At 40.4% G+C, this 21824-nt stretch overlaps 1 protein-coding gene across 1 annotated transcript in view; it reads left to right on the top strand.

Moving 5' to 3' along the window:
• SH3GL2 (SH3 domain containing GRB2 like 2, endophilin A1) overlaps positions 1–21824 on the top strand; it is a 227278-nt gene that overhangs the window by 176643 nt on the left and 28811 nt on the right. Inside the window, exon 3 of the mRNA XM_027549173.1 lies at positions 7985–8057. Coding sequence (XP_027404974.1) covers positions 7985–8057 — 73 coding nt within the window. The remainder of the gene's footprint in view (positions 1–7984; positions 8058–21824) is intronic.

Below are 21824 nucleotides of genomic sequence, written 5' to 3'. Positions count from 1 at the left end.
GAACTGAGCGTACCTGTCATATATGTGAATGTCTTCATGGTGGTGTTAAAGGAGAAGGTGTGGATTACTGTACTGAGACACTCATTCCCTGGTATGGAATTATAGGATGGATGGGACCCCCAAACACGATGAGCTTTAAAGATATTTTTCTGCTTATCCTGAAACAGCTTCTTCTCAATTAAGTGTTTTTCATATATTCCCAAGCCAATGTTCATTAAAGGTAAATGCCTAAGAAGGTTAGCAAAACCAAAAAAAATACATTGAGGTAATCCTGGCCTAATGTGTTGTTTATTTATTTATTTTTGTCAGCACACAGTTTATTAATCAGGCTTTCCGAATACATAAGGTAACTGCTGTAAAGCACAGCAGTCTGGAGAAGGTACACTAATTCTTCCAAGTCAGGAGGGAACTATTAAGACACCCCCTTAATGGACCAGCCTGCATCTCACTGCCAGACAAACTTTCCCAGGATGCTGTTTTCATCAGGTTTCTGTGGCTTGTTTAGTTATGTGTTCTCCTTCAGGTCCTTAGTACTTTAAGTGGGTGTGTGTACATTCTTAATAGGTACATTTTCTTAACTTCAGTGACAGAAAAATTAAGAATTTGAAATACTTTCATGTTTCATATAATATTTTAACATTTCTTTTGTGTAAACACTGTAACTTACCCCATGTCCAAGTGGATGCCTGATTCATCTGTATATCACTACACCCACAATTCATCTATTGCTCACTAGACCCACAAACTGTGTTCCATTTTAAGGTGTCCATTTTTTTTGTCCTTAAATTCTGCTACTGTGTCCCCTGTGACATCATCTGGTATAATGCTGTATAATCTGGTATAATGTTGTCTGATGGTATGAAGTCATATCTTTCAGTCCTTTTGTTAGTCCACAAAAAATGCTGCATTTTTCACCTATGCAGCCATTTGTGTTCAGGAAATGCTGACTGTTCCTTTTCCAATGGGGGCAGGTCATGTTCAGGTGCCTCAAAACAAAGGCCCCATCTAGTCAATCTGGTGCTTTTCAGTTCTCTTGTATCTTGTCTCTGAAGACTGAGGCAGCTAGTGGAATGATGGGCATCCATAGATTCAGCATGGCATGCCTTTGTGAAAGTACAATAGAACCTCAGCACAGGAGCAGCAAACATTTTCTGTACATACATTGGGCTTTGAGCCAGAGGGCATTTGTGGTCTCTTTTGTGGCTCCTCAGCTCTGCTGCTGAAGAGGAAAAGCAACCACTGATGGTGCTTAAATGAAAGAGCATGGCTGCATTCCAATAAAATTTACTCAAGGACACTCAAATTTGAATTTCACATAGTTATTATATGCAGCAAAATAGTCTTCTTTTGAATTGTTCCAACTATTAAAAAAAAATTGACAGATAACAGCCCAGATTTGGCCTGCTGGCCATAGTTTTCCAACCCTTGTTGCAGCATGAAGAAGGAAAATGTGATAGTGAGTAAGAGGGTTGAGGGAGTTCTTTCTCTCCCTACCCACAATTGTAAATTACAAGGCTGGATAGTGGAGGAGGAGGAACCTCCTAATGTATTGAGAGTTGCTAAAATCTTCGTATTGAAAAGACTGAAGTAAAAAGATCAGAGGAATATGTGCCTATGCTTTCACTTTCAGGAAAACAGTTGGCCAATTCAGTCCTTCTGGCACTCTCCCTTAGAAACCTTAACCTTTGGAACTCTTTTCATTCCCATCATAACCACACAGATCATTTGAATACATTTGCCATCAGATGCCTTAAGCTCTGCCATAGAGCCAGCAGAAAACATGTGTTTTCATCCTGTCACACAGGTAGCCTAGACTTTCAGCCTGTTTTTTTTTTTTTTTTTTTCCTGCCCTCACCCTTTGACTTCATTTTCATCACATCGAGTGCATAGTGGTTGGTTGGTAATACTTCCAAGACCTCTGTGTACAGCCACACAAGTCTTGCACTGTACAATTCCAGAGGACTTACTGCAGAATAAAATACTACTTAGCCACATACTCAAATCTAAGATGTGTTAAAAACTCAAGTTAGCCAAAAGGATGTGGTACATATATACACATGGACAGGCATCTCTAAAATAGGAGTTTTTTATGGTAATTTGAGGCCATGATGACAGCATAAGAAAAAATTGTTTTCCTCTATTAATCACAGTAGTTACAAACTCTTTAAAACTCAGTAATCTGACTACCACTGAAGTGGAAATGATTGAATATTGAAAAACAAAGCTGAAAAATAAAATCTTCTGGTTATGGTTTGGTTTCTGATTATAAAAGAGAAGGAGGCTTTACCCTACCCATGAAAGGTTGACTTAATAGATATAGTAAGTTATGGAAAAATTTTGATTTGAGGATAGAGCCCTTCAACACAAAACAATGAAGTTCTCGTGAACTTAATTGATACCTGGTATTCTACCATCAAAAAATCAATTCCTTTCATTCATACTTAATGTATTCTATGTGCTTACCTTGGATAGGAGGATGCACTCATTTTCAGTAGTCATTTACCCTGTAGACTGAACCATGCGAGTTGATAAGAAGAGAATTTCATGGAGGAGTGTAGAGAGGGCCTCCCTGCACTGGCTCTCCATGTGGGGAAAAGGATGCAACAGAGAGAGGGCATGGTGACCTGCTGAGTACAAATACCGACCGTTCAGAATTTCCCAAGGATGGACTGTAGGACCAAGATTTTTATTTACAATTAAGAGTTTAAGAACTTGCAATGCTCTTGGAAGTTAAATTAAAACTTTCCTTCTCTTACTTGAACAAAAAGTCTATGTTTCATTTTTCTTTCTTAGAGCAGTGAAACCTACCACCATGCCTGGCCCTCTGTTGACATCCAGTGAATGCCTCTGGGAAAAAGTAGGATTCATAATTCAACCTTTTTTTTTTCATTTTTTATTTTTAAAATTAATTTAATTAGAGGCTAATTACAATATTGTGGTGGTTTTTGTTATACATTGACATGAATCAGCCATGTGTCCCTCTGTCCCGAAAATCCTTCCCACTTCCCTCCCCATCCAGTCCCTCTGGATTTTCCCAGTGCACTGGCTTTGAGTGCTGTGTTTTGTGCCTTGAATTTGGACTGGTCATCTATTTCACATATGGTAATATGCATGCAATGCTATTCTTTCAAATCATCCCACCCTTGCCTTCTCCCACAGAATCCAAAAGTCTGTTCTTTATATCTGTGTTTCTTTTGCTGTCTTGCATATAGGGTCATCATTACCATCTTTCTAAATTCCATATATATGAGTTAATACTCTGTATTGGTGTTTTTCTTTCTGACTTACTTCACTCTGTATAGTAGGCTCCAGTTTTATCCACCTCATTAGAACTGACTCAAATGTATTCTTTTCAATAGCTGAGTAATGTTCCATTGAGTATATGTACCACAGCTTTCTTATCCATTCGTCTGCTGATGCACATCTAGGTTGCTTCCATGTCCTAGCTATTGTAAACAGTGCTGCGATGAACACTGGAGTACATGTGTCTCTTTCAATTCTGGTTTTCTCAGTGTGTATGCCCAGCAGTGGGATTGCTGGGTTGTATGGCAGTTCTATTTCCAACTTTTTAAGGAATCTCCACACTGTTCTCCAGTGTTCTTGCCTGGAGAATCCCATGGACGGGGGAGCCTGGTGGCTGCTGTCTATGGGGTCACACAGAGTCGGACACGACTGAAGTGACTTAGCAGCAGCACACTGTTCTCCATAGTGGTTGTACTAGTTTGCATTCCCACCAACAGTGTAAGAGGACTCCCTTTTCTCTACACCCTCTCCAGCATTTATTGTTTGTAGACATTTTGATAGCAGCCATTCTGACCAGCGTGAGATGGTACCTCGTTGTGGTTTTGATTTGCATTTCTCTGATAATGAGTGATGTTGAGCATCTTTTCATGTGTTTGTTAGCCATCTGTATGTCTTCTTTGGAGAAATGTCTGTTTAGTTCTTTGGCCCATATTTTGATTGGGTCTTTTATTTTTCTGGTATTGAGCTGCATGAGCTGCTTGTATATTTTTGAGATTCATTATCAGTTGCTTCATTTGCTATTATTTTCTCCCATTCTGAAGGCTGTCTTTTCACCTGCTTGTGGTTTACTTCATTGTGCAAAAGCTTTTAAGTTTAATTAGGTCCCATTTGTTTATTTCTGCTTTAATTTTCATCACTCTGGGAGGTGGGTCATAGAGGGTTTTGCTGTGATTTATGTCAGAGAGTGTTCTATGTTTTCCTCTAGAAGTTTTATAGTTTCTGGTCTTACATGTAGATATTTATTCCATTTTGAGTTAATTTTTGTGTTCAGTTCAGTTGCTCAGTCATGTCCAACTCTTTGTGACCCCATGGACCGCAGCATGCCAGGCTTCCCTGTCCATCACCAACTCCCGGAGCTTACTCAAATTCATGTCCATCAAGCTAGTGGTGCCATCCAACCATCTTATCCTCTGCCATCCCCTTCTCCTCCCACCTTCAATCTTTCCCAGCATCAGGGTCTTTTCAAATGAGTCAGTTCTTTGCATCAGGTGGCCAAAGGATTGGAGGTTCAGCTTCAGTGTCAGTCCTTCCAATGAATATTCAGGACTGATTACCTTTAGGATTGACTGGTTGGATCTCCGTGCCATCCAAGGGACTCTCAAGAGTCTTCTGCAACACCACAGTTCAAAAGCATTAAGTCTTCAGCGCTCAACTTTCTTTATAGTCCAACTCTAACTTCCATACATGACTACTGGGAAAGCCATAGCTTTGACTAGACAGACCTTTGTTGGCAAAGTAATGTCTCTGATTTTTAATATGTTGTCTAGGTTTGTAATAGCCTTTCTTCCAAGGAGCAAGCGTCTTTTAATTTCATGGCTGCAGTCACCATCTGCAGTGATTTTGGAGCCCAAAAAAGTAAAGTCTGTCACCATTTCCATTGTTTCCCCATCTATTTGCCATGATCTTAGTTTTCTGAATGTTGAGTTTTAAACCAACTTTTTCACTCTCCTCTTACACGTTCATCAAGAGCTTCTTTAGTTCTTCTTCACTTTTGTTTATGGTGTTAGAAAGTGTTCTAGTTTCATTCTTCATACTTGTCAAGTGGTTGACAAGTTTCCCCAGCACTACTTGTTAAAGAGATTGTCTTTTCTCCATTGTATATTTTTGCCTCCTTTGTCAAAGATAAGGTGTCCATAGGTGCATGGATTTATCTCTGGGCTTTATTTCTTGTTCCATTGATCTATTATTTATGTCACTGTGCCAGTACCATACTGTCTTTATGACTGTAGCTTTGTAGTATAGTCTGAAGTAAGACAGATTGATTCCTCCATTTTCATTCTTCCTTCTCAAGATTGCTTTGGCTATTTGAGGTTTTTTGTGTTTCCATACAAATTGTGAAATTATTTGTTCTAGTTCTGTGAAAAATACCATTGGTAGTTTGATAGGGATTGCATTAAATCTATAGATTGCTTTGGGTAATATACTCATTTTCACTATATTGATTCTTCTGATCCATGAACATGGTATATTTCTTCATCTATTTGTGTTCTCTTTGATTTCTTTCATCAATGTTTTATAGTTTTCTATATATAGGTCTTGTTTCTTTAGGTAGATTTATTCCTAAGGATTTTATTCTTTTCATTGCAATGGTGAATGGGATTGTTTCCTTAATTTCTCTTTCTGTTTTCTCATTGTTAGTGTATAGGAATGCAAGGGATTTCTGTGTATTAATTTTATATCCTTCAACTTTGCTATATTCATTGATTAGCTCTAGTAATTTTCTGGTGGAGTCTTTAGGGTTTTCTATGTAGAGGAACATGTCATCTGTAATCAGTGAAAGTTTTACTTCCTCTTTTCCAATCTAGATTCCTTTCATTTCTTTTTCTTCTCTGATTGCTGTGGCTAAAACTTCCAAAACTATGTTGAATAGTAGTGGTGAGAGTGGGCACCCTTGTCTTGTTCCTGACTTTAGGGGAAATGCTTTCAATTTTTCACCATTGAGGATAATGTTTGTTGTGGGTTTATCATATATGGCTTTTGTTATGTTGAGGTATGTTCTTTCTATGCCTGCTTTCTGGAGAGTTTTTATCATACATGGGTGTTGAATTTTGTCAAAGGCTTTCTCTGCATCTGTTGAAATAATCATATGGTTTTTATCTTTCAGTGTGTTATTAAATTGATTGATTTATGAAGAATGAAGAATCCTTGCATCCCTGGGATAAAGCCCACTTGGTCATGATGTATGAGTTTTTTAATATGTTGTTGGATTCCGTTTGCTAGAATTTTGTTGAGGATTTTTGCATCTATGTTCATCAGTGATATTGGCATGTAGTTTTCTTTTTTTGTGGCATCTTTGTCTGGTTTTGGTATTAGGGTGATAGTGGCCTCATAGAATGAGTTTGGCAGTTTACCTTCCTCTGCAATTTTCTAGAAGAGTTTGAGTAAGATAAGTGTTAGCTCTTCTCTAAATTTTTGGTAGAATTCACCTGTGAAGCCATCTGGTCCTGGGCTTTTTCTTGTTGGAAGATTTTCTATTACAGTTTCAATTTCTCTGCTTGTGTTGGGTCTGTTAAGATGTTCTATTTGTTCCTGGTTCAGTTTTGGAAGGTTATACTTTTGTAAGAATTTGTCCATTTCTTCCAAGTTGTCCATTTTATTATCATATAGTCAAAAAGGAAATAAAAATACACATAGAAACAAATGAAAATGAAAACATGACAGTCCAAAACCTATGGGATTCAGTAAAAGCAGTGCTAAGAAGAAGATTCATAGCAATACAAGCTTACCTCAAGAAACAAGAGAAAAATCAAATAAATTACCTAACTTTACACCTAAAGCAACTAGAAAAAAAAGAAATGAAAAACCCCAAAGTTAGTAGAAGGAAAGAAATCATAAAAATCAGAGCAGAAATAAGTGAAAATGAAACAAAAAGACTACAGTAAAAATCAACAAAACTAAAAGCTGGTTCTTTGAGAAGATAAATAAAATAGACAAACCATTAGCCAGACTCATCAAGAGAAAAAAAAAAAGGAGAAGAGTCAAATCAACAAAATTAGAAATGAAAATGGAGAAATCATAACAGACAACAGAAATACAAAGGATCATAAGAGACTACTATTGACCGTATTTTTTTTTAATTTATGTTTATTTTATGCTGAATTTATTCCTGAGTCATGTGTTTTTCATTCTTCAGTTTCTTCTGGGTCATCTTTTCCTTCTGTGTTACCTCCTCTTCAGGTTGAGGAGCAATTTGCTCTTTTCCAGTAGGGATCATCTCAGTATGGCAGGGAGTTGTCGTGTAGGGATTAATCCATCCATGAGCTCTGAAAGTCCAGGCCCTATCTTTGATTCTCTTCACCTGGGATGTGCTCAGTGCCAGGGACTCTACCTCAAAACCCTTAACAGGGAGGGACATTGTTCCCTGAATTCTTAGGAAGGTGAGGCAAAAAAATCACTGTATTTTGGGTGATGGCCCGTGTCCAGCCCCACTCTTTGGCCTGGGCACATCAGCCAACTCCAGCACTGTAATGATGGAATGGAATGCATTGCTTCTGTAAAATGACATCCTTCAGAGACTTGGTGGCTGTTTGGATATGCATACCCTCCATGGCCTGGCCAGCTTCACCAGTGTTCTTAAAGATTTGAACCTCCGGATGAGCAAGATTCTGTGGGGTTTCCTGCACCAAGTGAATAGTGAACCATTCTCAGTGACCACCTCAGACAATGTACAGTGAAAGGTGGCTATATTAGCCTTATTTTACCAGGAGATAATGAAGCAATTTTGAAACATGTTTTCTAGCTTCCTCTCTGGCTAAATGGGCTTTCCAAATCTTAAAGGAACAAGCTGAATGCAAAGCCAGTGATCTGGCTTTTTCTGACAGCTCTGTGAGCCCCTCACCTTCCACTGCAGGACTCATCATTGCTCTGTTGAACCATCAGTGGTTGTGTATATGCTCAAGCAAAAACTTTGTTTCTAAAGCTAATAATTTGTTTGATTTAGAAATTTGTTTTGTCATTTCAGAAAGTGGATGTCACCAGCAGGGCTGTGATGGAAATAATGACGAAAACAATTGAGTACCTTCAACCCAATCCAGGTAAGGGGTCATTTTCTACATTCATGGCATCCCTCCAGGGACCTTCTAGTTACTCTTTGGTACACATGCAAAGTTTGGTGCACTTCTGCATGCTTGGTTCTCCCTTCTGGAGGTCCAGTGTCTTCAGGTGGAACATTTTGACTGGGGAGGGAGGACTTTTTAAGGCTCACACTGAAGTAACTGGAAGCTTCTGTGATAATTTATCTGAGTAGAGTGTAATTAACAATGTTATGTGGACAGTGTGGGTGGCACATGATGTCAGGGTAGCTTCAAGCTGGTAATAACTGAACTTTCATGTGAAAGGGATTGTAAGGAAGAATTTTAGGGAGAATTTTTAGATAAACATAGTAAGGTACCAATGGTTGGAAAAAGTAGGAAAATTGAACAGCTTTTTTAAAATACAGAGGGTTTTTGTTCATACACACCACTGAAGTCTGTGGAGGGCTGTTCTTTGCCCTGATTTTTCTCCAATCACTTTGTCAGTCAGCATTTGTTCTTGCTAACCTTAAGAGAAGGGAATTATAATAGAGATATTGGAGCTGTACCTTGAAAACAAGATCCAGGCAGACAAGGGGTGATCTCCCAGAGCACACAGTGTAGCAGAGCAAAGCAGCTTTATGTGATAGACCTCCTCACCACTCTTCCTGTAAAGCAGTTCCTAACTGCGGAGTATAGAAACTTGAAGCAAGGTTGAATATATTTAAATGAAGTGTATGAATATTGGGAAAACTGTTTACCTTGAAACTCGTTTCTTTGGGAGCTTCACGTTGAAATTTCTATATTTTTGATGGTGCTCGGGGACGTGGTCCAGGCACTGTCAGCCCCAGTGTCTGGATACTGAGTACTAGTGGGTGAGAGAAAAGCAAAGGAAACACCTGAAATTAGAAGCGGTGGACCAGTACAGTCAGTGCTGACGGGCTTTCTATCACCTCTTGCTGCTGCCTGCAGCTTTCACTCAGCTTTCAGTGTTTTGAAGATGAACAAATTATGGGAATAACATTCTCAATGGTTTTTAAACTATATCAGAGCTGAGATTATTTGAGAAAGAAAAATACAGAAGTAAATGAAAAGCCATGAAAATATAGAAGTAAATAAAACACTATGGCATTTAACAGATAATGGACCAAATGGTTGGCAAATTAGGTAATGAATAACAAAAATGAAGTTTCTCATTTTTACCTGGAGTCTTTGTCATGCCCTCTGTATTCACAGAGTTGCAGGGACTCTCTTAGATGTCACATGTTCCTTAGTATTTAAACAGCTGTGATATAGGTCAGTTCTGAAATGAGAATTGCTTGCCCTGTCTTACCAAAGAAGTCATTGTTTAGGGCAGGGTGTTTTTTGTCTTTATCTTTGAATAGGACCTCAAAGTGTCCTCTCATTTCCCAGGATTTACACATAAATGGTGCTAAGATTACTTGATCTTACTGTTGTTGTATTAAGATTAAATATAAGCAAGAGGAGGGAAAATATAGTATTTATTCAGCATTAGTGCATTTTCAATATGTTGCTAGTTATATACATTGTCTTCTCTGTAATTTTCTGATATAAAAAGCAAACACAGTTGAATGATTCAAATGTAGGAAAGAGGCTAAAAAATCCATAAACACAGATCCTTAGTCTGTTTTCCTGGGTATAGTGGAATTCGGTGTAGGGAGGTGTGCTGTATTGAATAGGATGTTCCTCAAAATCCAAGGTAACCCAGAATCTCCAAATGTGACTTTATTTGAAAATAGCATATTTTGAGATAGAATCAGTTAATTATCTTGAGATGAACTCATTCTTGAGTTATAGTGAGCCCTAAATCCAACAACTAGTGTCCTTATAAGAAGAAGGAAAAAAAAAAAAAAACAGAGAGACACAAGACCGAAGGCCCTATGAAGACAGAGGTCAAGATTATCGAGTGATGTCAGGAGCCACCAGAGTTGGCAGTGGTGAGGAAGGGGTCTCCCAGAGAGCCTCAGAAAGAACCAGCCATACTCACACCTTGATTTCAAGCTTTTTGAAGTGTGAGAAAGTAAATTTCTGTCATTTTAAGCCACACAGCTTGTGGCAGTTTGTTATGACAGGCCTAGAAAACTGATTTAGTAGGCTAGCCAAATGTTCTTCAGGAAAAAACAAGGGCCAGAGAACTTAAGAAACTTTACCAAAGTCACACACCCAAGAAGGGATGTAACCAGGGCTGGAACCCAGGTCTGACTGCTCCCTGAGCCCAGGAACTTCCCATTGCACAGTCTTGCTTCTGAGAAGAATGAGTTCTTTGTCTAGATGCAGAGGGTCTTTTAGTTTCAAAGTGGATAACAGAAGTCCAGAAAGGGAACACACTGTGGGGTTGAGGCTTATTTTTATTTTAATAAAAAAGATAACAGGAAGAGGTGATTGGGGGAGATTTGAATTTTTAGAAATGACTTATTTTTAACAGAATCTTGAATGTGCTTATTATCTACCAACATATTGCTTTTATGGCTACTTAAAAATAGAATGAACATCTGACACCAAGGAAGACAATTAAGGTCATCACCAGGCAATCACAAGTTGATACAAGTGTCACCTAAAAGGGTCCAGAACAAAACAAAATTCCATATGCCCATTCTATAGAATTTAATGTGTTTAATTGGCTTATAAGCAGTATGACTTACTTCCTCCACTAATTTCTTGCCCTGAGAGCAGACCTTAGCTGGAGCTCCTGGACAAGGGGGCTGATCTAGTACACTTGTTCAGACCCAGTGTCCTTGCAAAGAGGACACAAGAATGCAGCCACCACCACAGGTCCCCAGTGCTTGGGCACAGAAGAGCAGAACATTCCCAAACTTGTGCTGTTGAATGAATGCTTTGAGCACTCAGCCTCTCTGTGACCCCAGAAATTGGGTCACTGGATCTCATGTGGATCACTGGCTTCTGGTCTTGAATAAGAACGATTAGGTTGGGGTCAGGAGAGAGGGCTTATGCAAAGTAACAGGTTTATCCGCACAGGCCCATCTGTGGAAATGAATGCTTTTTAAGGGTATTTTGAGAGTATCTTGTATTAGATTCATACCCTAGAATGCATTCTGGCTTCCAGATCTTGTGGTTATGGGCACACACATCTGTTACAGACTTGAAACTTAGTTCCTGCTGACACGATGACCGAAGAGAGTGGGTTACTTCTTGTGCATCTGTAGCTGTGCTCTGTGTAGGCCCTCCATCTGCTCTTGACCACCTCCAGAGTGATATTTTAAAAGGCAGATCTGCTCATGTCGTTGTCTTGCACAAAAGCCTTCGATGGCTTTTCTCTGCCTTTAGGAGTTTGTTTTCGTTTGCCTACTCTGTAAGGTCCAACTGTTTTGTGTGCTTTACCTTTTTTTTTTTTTTTAAACAAAGCTTAAAGGGCCCTCCCTATATAATCAACCTCCCGTTTCTCCTCTGCCTTGCCAGGCAAACAGGCCCCTCAGGTTTAGCAGGAGGGTCATTTAGAAGTCTTCCTGGACATCTGACTACATTAGCTTCCCAGGCCAATGACCCTTTTGTGATCCCCACTGCTTCTCCCTGGTGACACATGCCACACTTAGTGTAATTGTGTGGTGTACGTGTGCTTTGGTTTGTCCTCCCCAGTAAGGACAAGACTCTGCCTGCCTTATTCCCACCCCTTGCCCCCACCCTTCCCCACCCATATCCCCAGCACCCAGCTCTGTTCCAGGCAGCTCATGACACTGGAATATTTGAACAAATGAATCATGGAGCACAGCTGATAGCCAATGGCTAATGTGATAAAACTGCTGTAATACAAAGGGGAGAAAGAAAAACTCCTTTCCCCAGACCATCAGCTCTACTCATATAACCAACAAGTTTATCAAATGCATTTATTTATTTTAAATTTTATTTTATTTTTAAACTTTACAATATTGTATTAGTTTTGCCAAATATCAAAATGAATCCGCCACAGGTATACCTGTGTTCCCCATCCTGAACCCTCCTCCCTCCTCCCTCCCCATACCCTCCCTCTGGGTCGTCTCAGTGCACCAGCCCCAAGCATCCAGTATCGTGCATCGAACCTGGACTGATGACTCATTTCATACATGATATTATACATGTTTCAATGCCATTCTCCTAAATCTCCCCACCCTCTCCCTCTCCCACAGAGTCCATAAGACTGATCTATACATCAGTGTCTCTTTTGCTGTCTCGTACACAGGGTTATTGTTACCATCTTTCTAAATTCCATATATATGCGTTAGTATACTGTATTGGTGTTTTTCTTTCTGGCTTACTTCACTCTGTATAATAGGTTCCAGTTTCATCCATCTCATTAGAACTGATTCAAATGTATTCTTTTTTAATGGCTGAGTAATACTCCATTGTGTATATGTACCACAGCTTTCTTATCCATTCATCTGCTGATGGGCATCTAGGTTGCTTCCATGTCCTGGCTATTATAAACAGTGCTGCGATGAACATTGGGGTACATGTGTCTCTTTCAATTCTGGTTTCCTCAGTATGTATGCCCAGCAGTGGGATTGCTGGATCATAAAGCAGTTCTATTTCCAGTTTTTTAAGGAATCTCCACACTGTTCTCCATAGTGGCTGTACTAGTTTGCATTCCCCCCAACAGTGTAAGAGAGTTCCCTTTTCTCCACACCCTCTCCAGCATTTATTGCTTGTAGACTTTTGGATCACAGCCATTCTGACTGGTGTGAAATGGTACCTCATAGTGGTTATGATTTGCATTTCTCTGATAATGAGTGATGTTGAGCATCTTTTCATGTGTTCGTTAGCCATCTGTATGTCTTCTTTGGAGAAATGTCTATTTAGTTCTTTGGCCCATTTTTTGATTGGGTCATTTATTTTTCTGGAGTTGAGCTGTAGGAATTGCTTGTATATTTTTGAGACTAGTTGTTTGTCCATTGCTTCATTTGCTATTATTTTCTCCCATTCTGAAGGCTGCCTTTTCACCTTGCTAATAGTTTCCTTTGTTGTGCAGAAGCTTTTACGTTTAATTAGATCCCATTTGTTTATTTTTGCTTTTATTTCCAATATTCTGGGAGGTGGGTCATAGAGGATCCTGCTGTGATGTATGTCGGAGAGTGTTTTGCCTATGTTCTCCTCTAGGAGTTTTATAGTTTCTGGTCTTACGTTGAGATCTTTAATCCATTTTGAGTTTATTTTTGTGTATGGTGTTAGAAAGTGTTCTAGTTTCATATCAAATGCATTTACTTTCTTACAGAGACCTATGCAATTCTCAACGTAGTAGCGTTAGATAACAGAACCACGTTTGGGCCCCTACCCTCTGAGACTCACAATCTTAATAGCACAAGGTACATATACTCTGAAGAGAGCTTCCCAGAGGCCTTCACAGCTAAATGCTTTTGGAAATCTGGCTAACTGATGAGGTAAGGACAAGTGAGTAGGGTCACAGGTCTGCAATGCTTAAAGGACAGAGAACAGAGAGCTGTGAAGTCTTCCAGCTTGGACTGTGAAATTACTCTGACAGGAACAGTGTAAACCAGTACAGATTCCCAACCTGCTTAGATAAGAAGTAATTTGAACTCAAAAAGTCCTGTGTATGTCTACTGACTGTAAGGCCCTATTCTCATGATATCTAAGCATATGGATCATCAGAGAAGCTATAAATCCATTTTCTTATGTGAGTATTCTGATACCTATGGCAGGCATGCTAAATCAGCAATGTCCAATAAAAATAAGATGCAAGTCACATGTGTAATTTGAATTTTCTAGTAGTCATTTTTTTTAAATAGTCATATTAAAAAAGTAAAAAGGAAAGGTAAAATTGATTTTAATGATATTTTATTTAATCTGGTATATCCTAAATTTTAACCAGTATTAAAAATCATTGGAAAATTTTACTTTTTTCCTTATACTAAGTTTTGAAATTTGGTATATGTTTTATACATACTGAACATATCCTTTTGGACAGTGCTTAGTTGTGGGCTCAGTCACTCAGTTGTGTACAACTGTTTGTGACCCCATGGACTGTAGCCCACCAGGCTCTTCTGTCCATGGGTATTCATTCTCCAGGCAAGAATACTGAAGTGGGTCACCATGCCCTCCTCCAGGGAATCTTCCCAACCTAGGGATCAAACCCATGTCTCTTGTGTCTCCTGCATTGGCAGGTAGACTCTTTACCACTTAGCCAACTGGGAAGCCCCTCCTTTTGGACTAGCCACATGTCAAATTGCCAACATCTGTTGGATCATAGAAAAAGCAAGAGAATTCCAGAAAAACAGCTTCTGCTTCATTGACTACACTAAAGCCTTTGAATGTGTGGATCACAACAAACTGTGGAAAATTCTTAAAGACATGGGGATACCAGACCACATTACCTGTCTCCTGAGAAACATGTATGCAGGTTAAGAAGCAACAGATAGAACCAGACATAGAATAATGGACTGATTCCAAATTGAGAAAGGGGTAGGTCAAGGCTATATACTGTCACCCTGCTTGTTTAACTTATATGCAGTGTACATCATGCAAAATGCCAGGCTGGATGAAGCATAAGCTGGAATGAAGATTGCCAGGAGAAATATCAATAACCTCAGATATGCACATGATACCACCCTTATGGAAGAAAGTGAAGAGGAACTAAAGAGCCACTTGAGGAAGCTGAAAGAGGAGAGTGAAAAAGTTGGCTTAAAACTCAACATTCAAAAACCTAAAATCATGGCATCCAGTCCCATCAGTTCATGGCAAATAGATGGGGAAACAATGGAAACAGTGAGAGACTATTTTCTTGGGCTCCCAAATCACTGCAGATGGGGACTGCAGCCATGAAATTTAAAGACGCTTGCTCCTTGGAAGAAAAGCTATGACCAACCTAGACAGCATATTAAAAAGCAGAGACATTACTTTGCTGACAAAGGTCCATAGAGTCAAAACTATGGGGGTTTTTCCAGTAGTCATATATGGATGTTAGAGTTGGACAATAAAGAAGGCTGAGCACCAAAGAACTGATGCTTTGAACTGTGGTGTTGGAGAAGACTCTCAAGAGTCCTTTGGACTACAAAGAGATCAAACCAGTCAATCCTAAAGGAAATCAATCTTGAATATTCATTGGAAGGACTGATGCTGAAGCTGAAGCTCTAATACTTTGGCCACCTGATGTGGAGAGCTGACTTATTATAAAAGACCCTGATACTGGGAAAGATTGAAGGCAAAAGGAGAAGGGGACAACAGAGGACCAGATGGCTGGATGGCATCACTGACTCAATGGACGTGAGATTGAGCAAGCTCCAGGAGACGATGAAGGATAGGGAAGCCTGGCATGCTGCAGTCTGGGGGGTCACAAAAGAGTCAGACACAACTGAGCGACTGAACAACATGTCAAAGCTCATAGCCCAGTGTGTCCAGTGGTTCAATAATGGTCAGCACAGGACTAGATGGTTCACCATTCAAACTCTGTATTCTACTTTGATATGTGTTTGACATTTAGTTTCTTGGTTAATGCGTATTGATGGTTGCTTTTTTCAAGATAAATAGACTCTTGATTTTGGATCAAGATATCTTTGATTTGATGTCCATTTTTTCTCAGCTTTCTGCAGATCCATTTTCTGGCACTGTAGTGGAGAACTTCCCATGACATAGAACATTAGGCATGCGGGATTGCCTGTGTTTCCTTCCCAGCCTTAGCAGAGTGGTGATGACAGAAGACCTTTTTAGTTTGCACCGAAAGGTTATTCTGACCCTGATGTCATCATGCTGTATAAACTTCCAAGATGTGTAGATTAAAAGCAGTTGAAACATGAAAAACATCATGCCCCATTGAGATTTGGTTCTCTAGAGAAGTGCTTTTCCTGTGAGTGCTATACATTCTAGGGTTCTCCACATGCCTGAGCTTGGGACATTAAGTCAGAGTCATTAAATGTCTATTCAGAACTTCTTAATAATAATTTCAAACCTCATTTGTGGAATCTTGCCTGTAGAAATAAAAGTTACCTCTATTAACTTAAAAATGTCTGATTAATCCCTGGAAAGCTATTACATCAAATTATTGTATTTCTTCCCCATGGGCCACCCTCTTAGTCATCTCCTTCCAAAGATGCATAAATACAGTGATTATGCAGTAGAGCTGAAAATCAGTACATGCATTGTTTGGCATGCACGCCTTCAAATGCTTGGCTCCAGTACATGGTGAATTTGCTGTATTTCGTGGAGGACAGGACCCAAGTCATGTTCACCACTTTGTCTTTCAGGGCTCCTGGCATCATGCCTGCTGTGTTGTTTGCCCTCAACATGTCTGTTGAATAAGCACACAAATGAATATATCCATCTTCCACTTAAAGAATAAAGAGTCTGTACTGAGTCTCACAGCCAGAGTTTTAGCTTTTCTAAATCCTGACACTGAAAAATAATGAAAATGCATGAGGACACATTACAACAGATTACTTGGCACTGACTGTTTCCTCTTCCTGGAATGCCCACCTGCCCCGTGTGTGAGCCCTGTCGTCTTAGTCATCCTTCCTCCCTCAGCCTAAATATCCCTCCTCTAGAGGCATTCCCTGAGTCCCCTGTCTGAGTCAGGGCCACTCCAGTGTCGTCATGACGCCTTCACCAAGTCCCCTCCACAAATCTCTCCAGTGGTTCCCCATTTAGAATAACATGGAAAGGTGACATAGATAACATGATCCTCTAACCTCATGGTAGGTTAGCGGATCCAAGGATCTGACTTCGTTTCCTGTAATCCTACCAGTTTCTGTCTTAGTGCATTCACGTCACCGTCCCCAGCCTTTGCGCTGCTCCTCCCACGAACTTAGCACCCTCATGCTGGGATTGCGCCAGACCTCCTGCCTGAACCTCTTGTCTCCAGGTCTTCCCAAAGTCTTCACTCAGGTTTCTGCTCAGATATCACCTTATTTGTGTGGCTTTTCCAACCATCTTGTCTAAAACATTTTCATTCTCAGCCATTTCCCTGTTTTATTTTCTTTCAAGGCCCTTGTTACTATTTAAACTTTTATTCTATATTTACTTGGTAAGGTGTGACTTATCTCTGCAACTAAAATTCAAGTGGCCTGAGTGTAGGCTTGTTGTTTGTACATTGTAGTCAAAAAGCTGGTTCTTATTGTTTATTGTTCTTATCAAAATATTTACCTGTATAAGTTTTCATTTGTTCAGTATCCTGATTGCCTTCATTCTTACTCCCCTGTCTTATGTTTCCCATATAGCAGCCAGTTCGTTCCATTCCAGGTGTCAATCGTGTCTGTGGTTCCTCTGCTTGTTATCTTGCAGTGGCTTCCCATCGAGCTGAGAAGAGACTTCTTGGCTGTGGGGCCTTGGCTCTTGCTTGGCCCCTAAGCATGGGTTGATGTCCACTCTTACTGATTTGTTGCTGATCCTCAGCCGTGTTTTGCTCGTTCCTGCCTCAGGGCCTTTGCACAGGAAGTGCCTCTGCCTGAACCACTCTTCTCCTGGCCCCTATTATAGCTGTTCTTTCTTGTCATTCCACCTCCCTGTGCAGTCCTTCTCTGGCCACTCTATTTGAAATAGCCCTTCCTGATTACTCTCAGATCCCCCTCTAATATTCTATCAAAATTTTTAAATTGTCCTCTATTTTACCTTAAAAAAAAATTCCACTGATCACCCACATTTCTGCAGAATATAATCTCCACAAGAGTAAGGACATTTTCCTGTTTATTATCCCTAATATACAAAGAGTGCCCTCGTTATTTATTGAATGAGTGTGGTTTTTCTCTCCCACTGTACCATAAACTCATCAAAGACAAGAAATATGTCTATTTGTGTGTGTGTGTGTGTGTGTGTATAGATAGATAGGCAGATAGATAATACCTAGCACCTAGCATAGTAGTTGGAGAAGGCAATGGCACCCGACTCCAGTACTCTTGCCTGGAAAATCCCATGGACGGAGGAGCCTAGAAGGCTGCAGTTCATGAGGTCGCTGAGGGTCAGACATGACTGATCGACTTCACTTTCACTTTTCACTTTCATGTGTTGGAGAAGGAAATGGCAACCCACTCCAGTGTCCTTGCCTGGAGAATCCCAGGGACGGGGGAGCCTGATGGGCTGCCATCTCTGGGGTTGCACAGAGTCGGACATGACTGAAGTGACTTAGCAGCAGCAGCAGCATAGTAGTGCTTATTAGGTGCTTAATTTGCTGAATGAGAGAATCAAATCATGTTAGTTATATTTAAGCTTCATCTATAGGAGTAGCTAAACTTTCTGATGGAGTCATGGTCTGCAGACCTGAACAGGCTGGAATCAGAGCCTGTTACTCTGTATATATAATACCTACTTGGTGTCATGCACAGTTAATACATTTCACAGTTCACAGTTGCTTTAGAAAAAGTACAAAAGTGCATATAATCTCACATTTAAGAGATTAAACATTGGTTAAACTATTAAACAAGAAGTGAAGCTATTGACACCACATTCATATTTATATAGATAATAGTTGTGCCTATTTTCCGATTAGAAAATTGAAGCTTCAAGAGAGATTAAATAATTTGTCCAAAGTCTTGCAGCAAAGGAACCAGAATTCATATTCACATATGACTATCTCCTTAGTCCATTTTGTCTTCATTGTTATATGCTACAAAATATGAAGCCACATTCAATCTTGCCGTGTGTGTAGAATATACTCTAGAAAACTGAAAGTGAAAGTCGCTCAGTTGTGTCTGACTGTTTGTGAGCCCATGGACTATACAGTCCATGGACTTCTCCAGGCCAGAATACTGGAGTAGGCAGCCTGTATCCTTCTCCAGGGGATCTTTCCAACCCAGGGATCAAATCCAGGTCTCCCACATTGCAGGGCCCACCCTTCTGAGCCAACTTTTGAAGCCCATACTTTAGAGTGGCCCCTAATGATTTCATTTTGGGTAATCTCTTCTTTCGGAGAAGGCAATGGCACCCCACTCCAGTACTCTTGCCTGGAAAATCCCATGGACGGAGGAGCCTGCTAGGCTGCAGTCCATGGGGTCTCACAGAGTTGGACACGACTGAAGTGACTTAGCAGTAGCAGCAGCAATCTCTTCTTTTTGAGTATAGGTGGAATCTTGATGACTTCCTTCTAACTAATAGAATATGGCAAACATAATGGGGTTACCACTCACCACTCCCTTGATTAGGTTCCATGATATGGCGAAACTGGGGGCTGTTACTCCCAAGATCACATTATATAAAACTTTCTTAGCAGACTAGAGTGAGAGGGATTCTCCTGCTGGTCTACGAGAAGCAAGCTGCCATGTTGTGACTGTCTTAGGAGGGGGCTGAGTGTCAGGGGTGGCCTCTAGGATCTAAGCGTAGCCAGTGGCCAACAGCCAGTAAGAAGCCAGGGCCATCAGTCAAAACTACCACAGAGAAGTGAAATTTTATCAGCAACCTGAGGGAGCCGGGGAGCACACTCATCCCCACTGATGTTTCCTGATAAACAAGGCAGCCTGCCAATACCTTGAGTTGAATGTCGCCTTATGAGACCCTGAACAGAGGCCTCAGTTAAGTTGTGCCTGGACATCTAACCTGCAAAAACTGTGAGGTCATAAATCTGTGGCTTGAAGTCACTAACTTTATGGAATCTTGATACACAGTGAAAAATTAATACAATATGGCTATTTGTTCCCCAGCCAGAGCTCCTATTTCAAGCATATCACTGTCTGCTGGAATCAAAAGGCCATTTGACTTTATCATTTTTGGCTCTTTTACCTGGAAGCAGGAGGTAGATGGGGAAAACCTGTCAAATCTTTTCAGCTTAGGATGGAGTCCCCTGAACCCCTCAGGGAGTGGTAGGACAGGTCCACTTGGTGCTGAGACTAAGATCTCTTTGAAACATGTCACAGTGAAGAGCACTTGGCACAGTGCCTGGAACTTTGTAAGGGCTCAAGAAATGTCACTCTCCTTCTCTTCCCAGTGGTCTGCAGCCCTGCCTCAGGGTATCTCAGGTGCTTACCCAGCAATTCCTCCACAGATAAGGCCTCCAGGGAAAAGTCCCACTACAAGACCCTCCCCACAGCAATCTCTTAGTTCTGTCTGCTCTGAAAACCTGATGAAGCAGAGGCTCATGATGCTAGTCCACAAAGGATTATGTTCTTTTCAAATAGCAGGAACCATTCTCTGCTCCTGGGATGTAATTGCCTGCCTTCCCAGGGCACACTGTGAGACTTCTGGTACCTTCTAATACCCAGTGTGGAGGTGGGAGATGTTCGCTGTCCCATCTCATGGGTTCTTAGGGATGCTGACTGCGTATCACGGCTCTGTCTTAAAACACCTCCCTGCTGCTTCCCACTCTGCAGGGGCAAACAGAGCTTTGCTACCATGGAAAGAAGTGTTTTATAAATACCATTATTTGGGTTGAGAGTAGCATGCTTCCCCAGTACAGCTGCATATTTGTATAAATCAGTAGAAAAAACATACCCTTTCCTTTCCTCAGATCAGATCAGATCAGATCAGTCGCTCAGTCATGTCCGACTCTTTGCGACCCCATGAATTGTAGCGCACCAGGCCTCCCTGTCCATCACCAACTCCCAGGGTGACAAAATACAGCCTTGAGGTACTCCCTTTCCTATTTGGAACCAGTCTGTTGTTCCATGTCCAGTTCTAACTGTTGCTTCCTGACCTGCATACAGATTTCTCAAGAGGCAGATCAGGTGGTCTGGTATTCCCATATCTTTCAGAATTTTCCACAGTTGATTGTGGTCCACACAGTCAAAGGCTTTGGCATAGTCAATAAAGCAGAAATAGATGTTTTTCTGGAACTCTCTTGCTTTTTCCATGATCCAGCAGATGTTGGCAATTTGATGTCTGGTTCCTCTGCCTTTTCTAAAACCAGCTTGAACATCAGGAAGTTCACGGTTCACATATTGCTGAAGCCTGGCTTGGAAGATTTTGAGCATTACTTTACTAGCATGTGAGATGAGTGCAATTGTGCGGTAGTTTGAGCATTCTTTGGGATTGCCTTTCTTTGGGATTGGAATGAAAACTGACCTTTTCCAGTCCTGTGGCCACTACTGAGTTTTCCAAATTTGCTGGCATATTGAGTGCAGCACTTTCACAGCATCATCTTTCAGGATTTGGAATAGCTCAACTGGAATTCTATCACCTCCACTAGCTTTGTTTGTAGTGATGCTTTCTAAGGCCCACTTGACTTCACATTCCAGGATGTCTGGCTCTAGGTCAGTGATCACACCATCGTGATTATCTGGGTCATGAAGATCTTTTTTGTACAGTTCTTCTGTGTATTCTTGCCATATCTTCTTAATATCAGTACCTTCTAACATTTAACTCCAAAAATAAAAACTGCAAATGTTTGAAGATATTTGCATATGTCCTAATTACCATATAAATCTTTTACCCCTTTAATAATTGTTAGTGTGCAAGACTGGGGAACAGATTGCTCACGGTGCAGGGAGCATCAGAGGGTTCATCTCAGACATGCAGATATTCTGAGATTTCATCTGGAAAAATTAGGCCATTATACACAATCATCACAGGTTGCTAACGTGAAATATATGCTAAAGTGTTATTTATCACATACATTTCATTGCAAGTATTAAGTCCCAAATCTAACTTAGTGTGATTTGGGGATTGATGTTCCTATTCCAATTGTAATCTCTCTGAAAGACTTAACAAATGTAGTTGATATAATTCAGACTTAATTTTTTGTTCCAACTAAAGATATCATTGAGCTTTGATAAATAATAAGGAGGTAAATAGATTTTTAGCTCTTGGTGAACCTTTTCATGCAGTGGTCATCATCTACATTTTTTCCCCAGCCAAAGTGGGCAAAGGGAGCAAAGGAACTAACATTGAGTTGAGTGCCTGCTTCGATTA

Source organism: Bos indicus x Bos taurus, chromosome 8 (genome assembly GCF_003369695.1).
Source record: "Bos indicus x Bos taurus breed Angus x Brahman F1 hybrid chromosome 8, Bos_hybrid_MaternalHap_v2.0, whole genome shotgun sequence".
NCBI lineage: Eukaryota > Metazoa > Chordata > Mammalia > Artiodactyla > Bovidae > Bos > Bos indicus x Bos taurus.
Note: the sequence above shows the minus strand (reverse complement) of the source record. Positions and strands in the feature narration are given on the sequence as shown.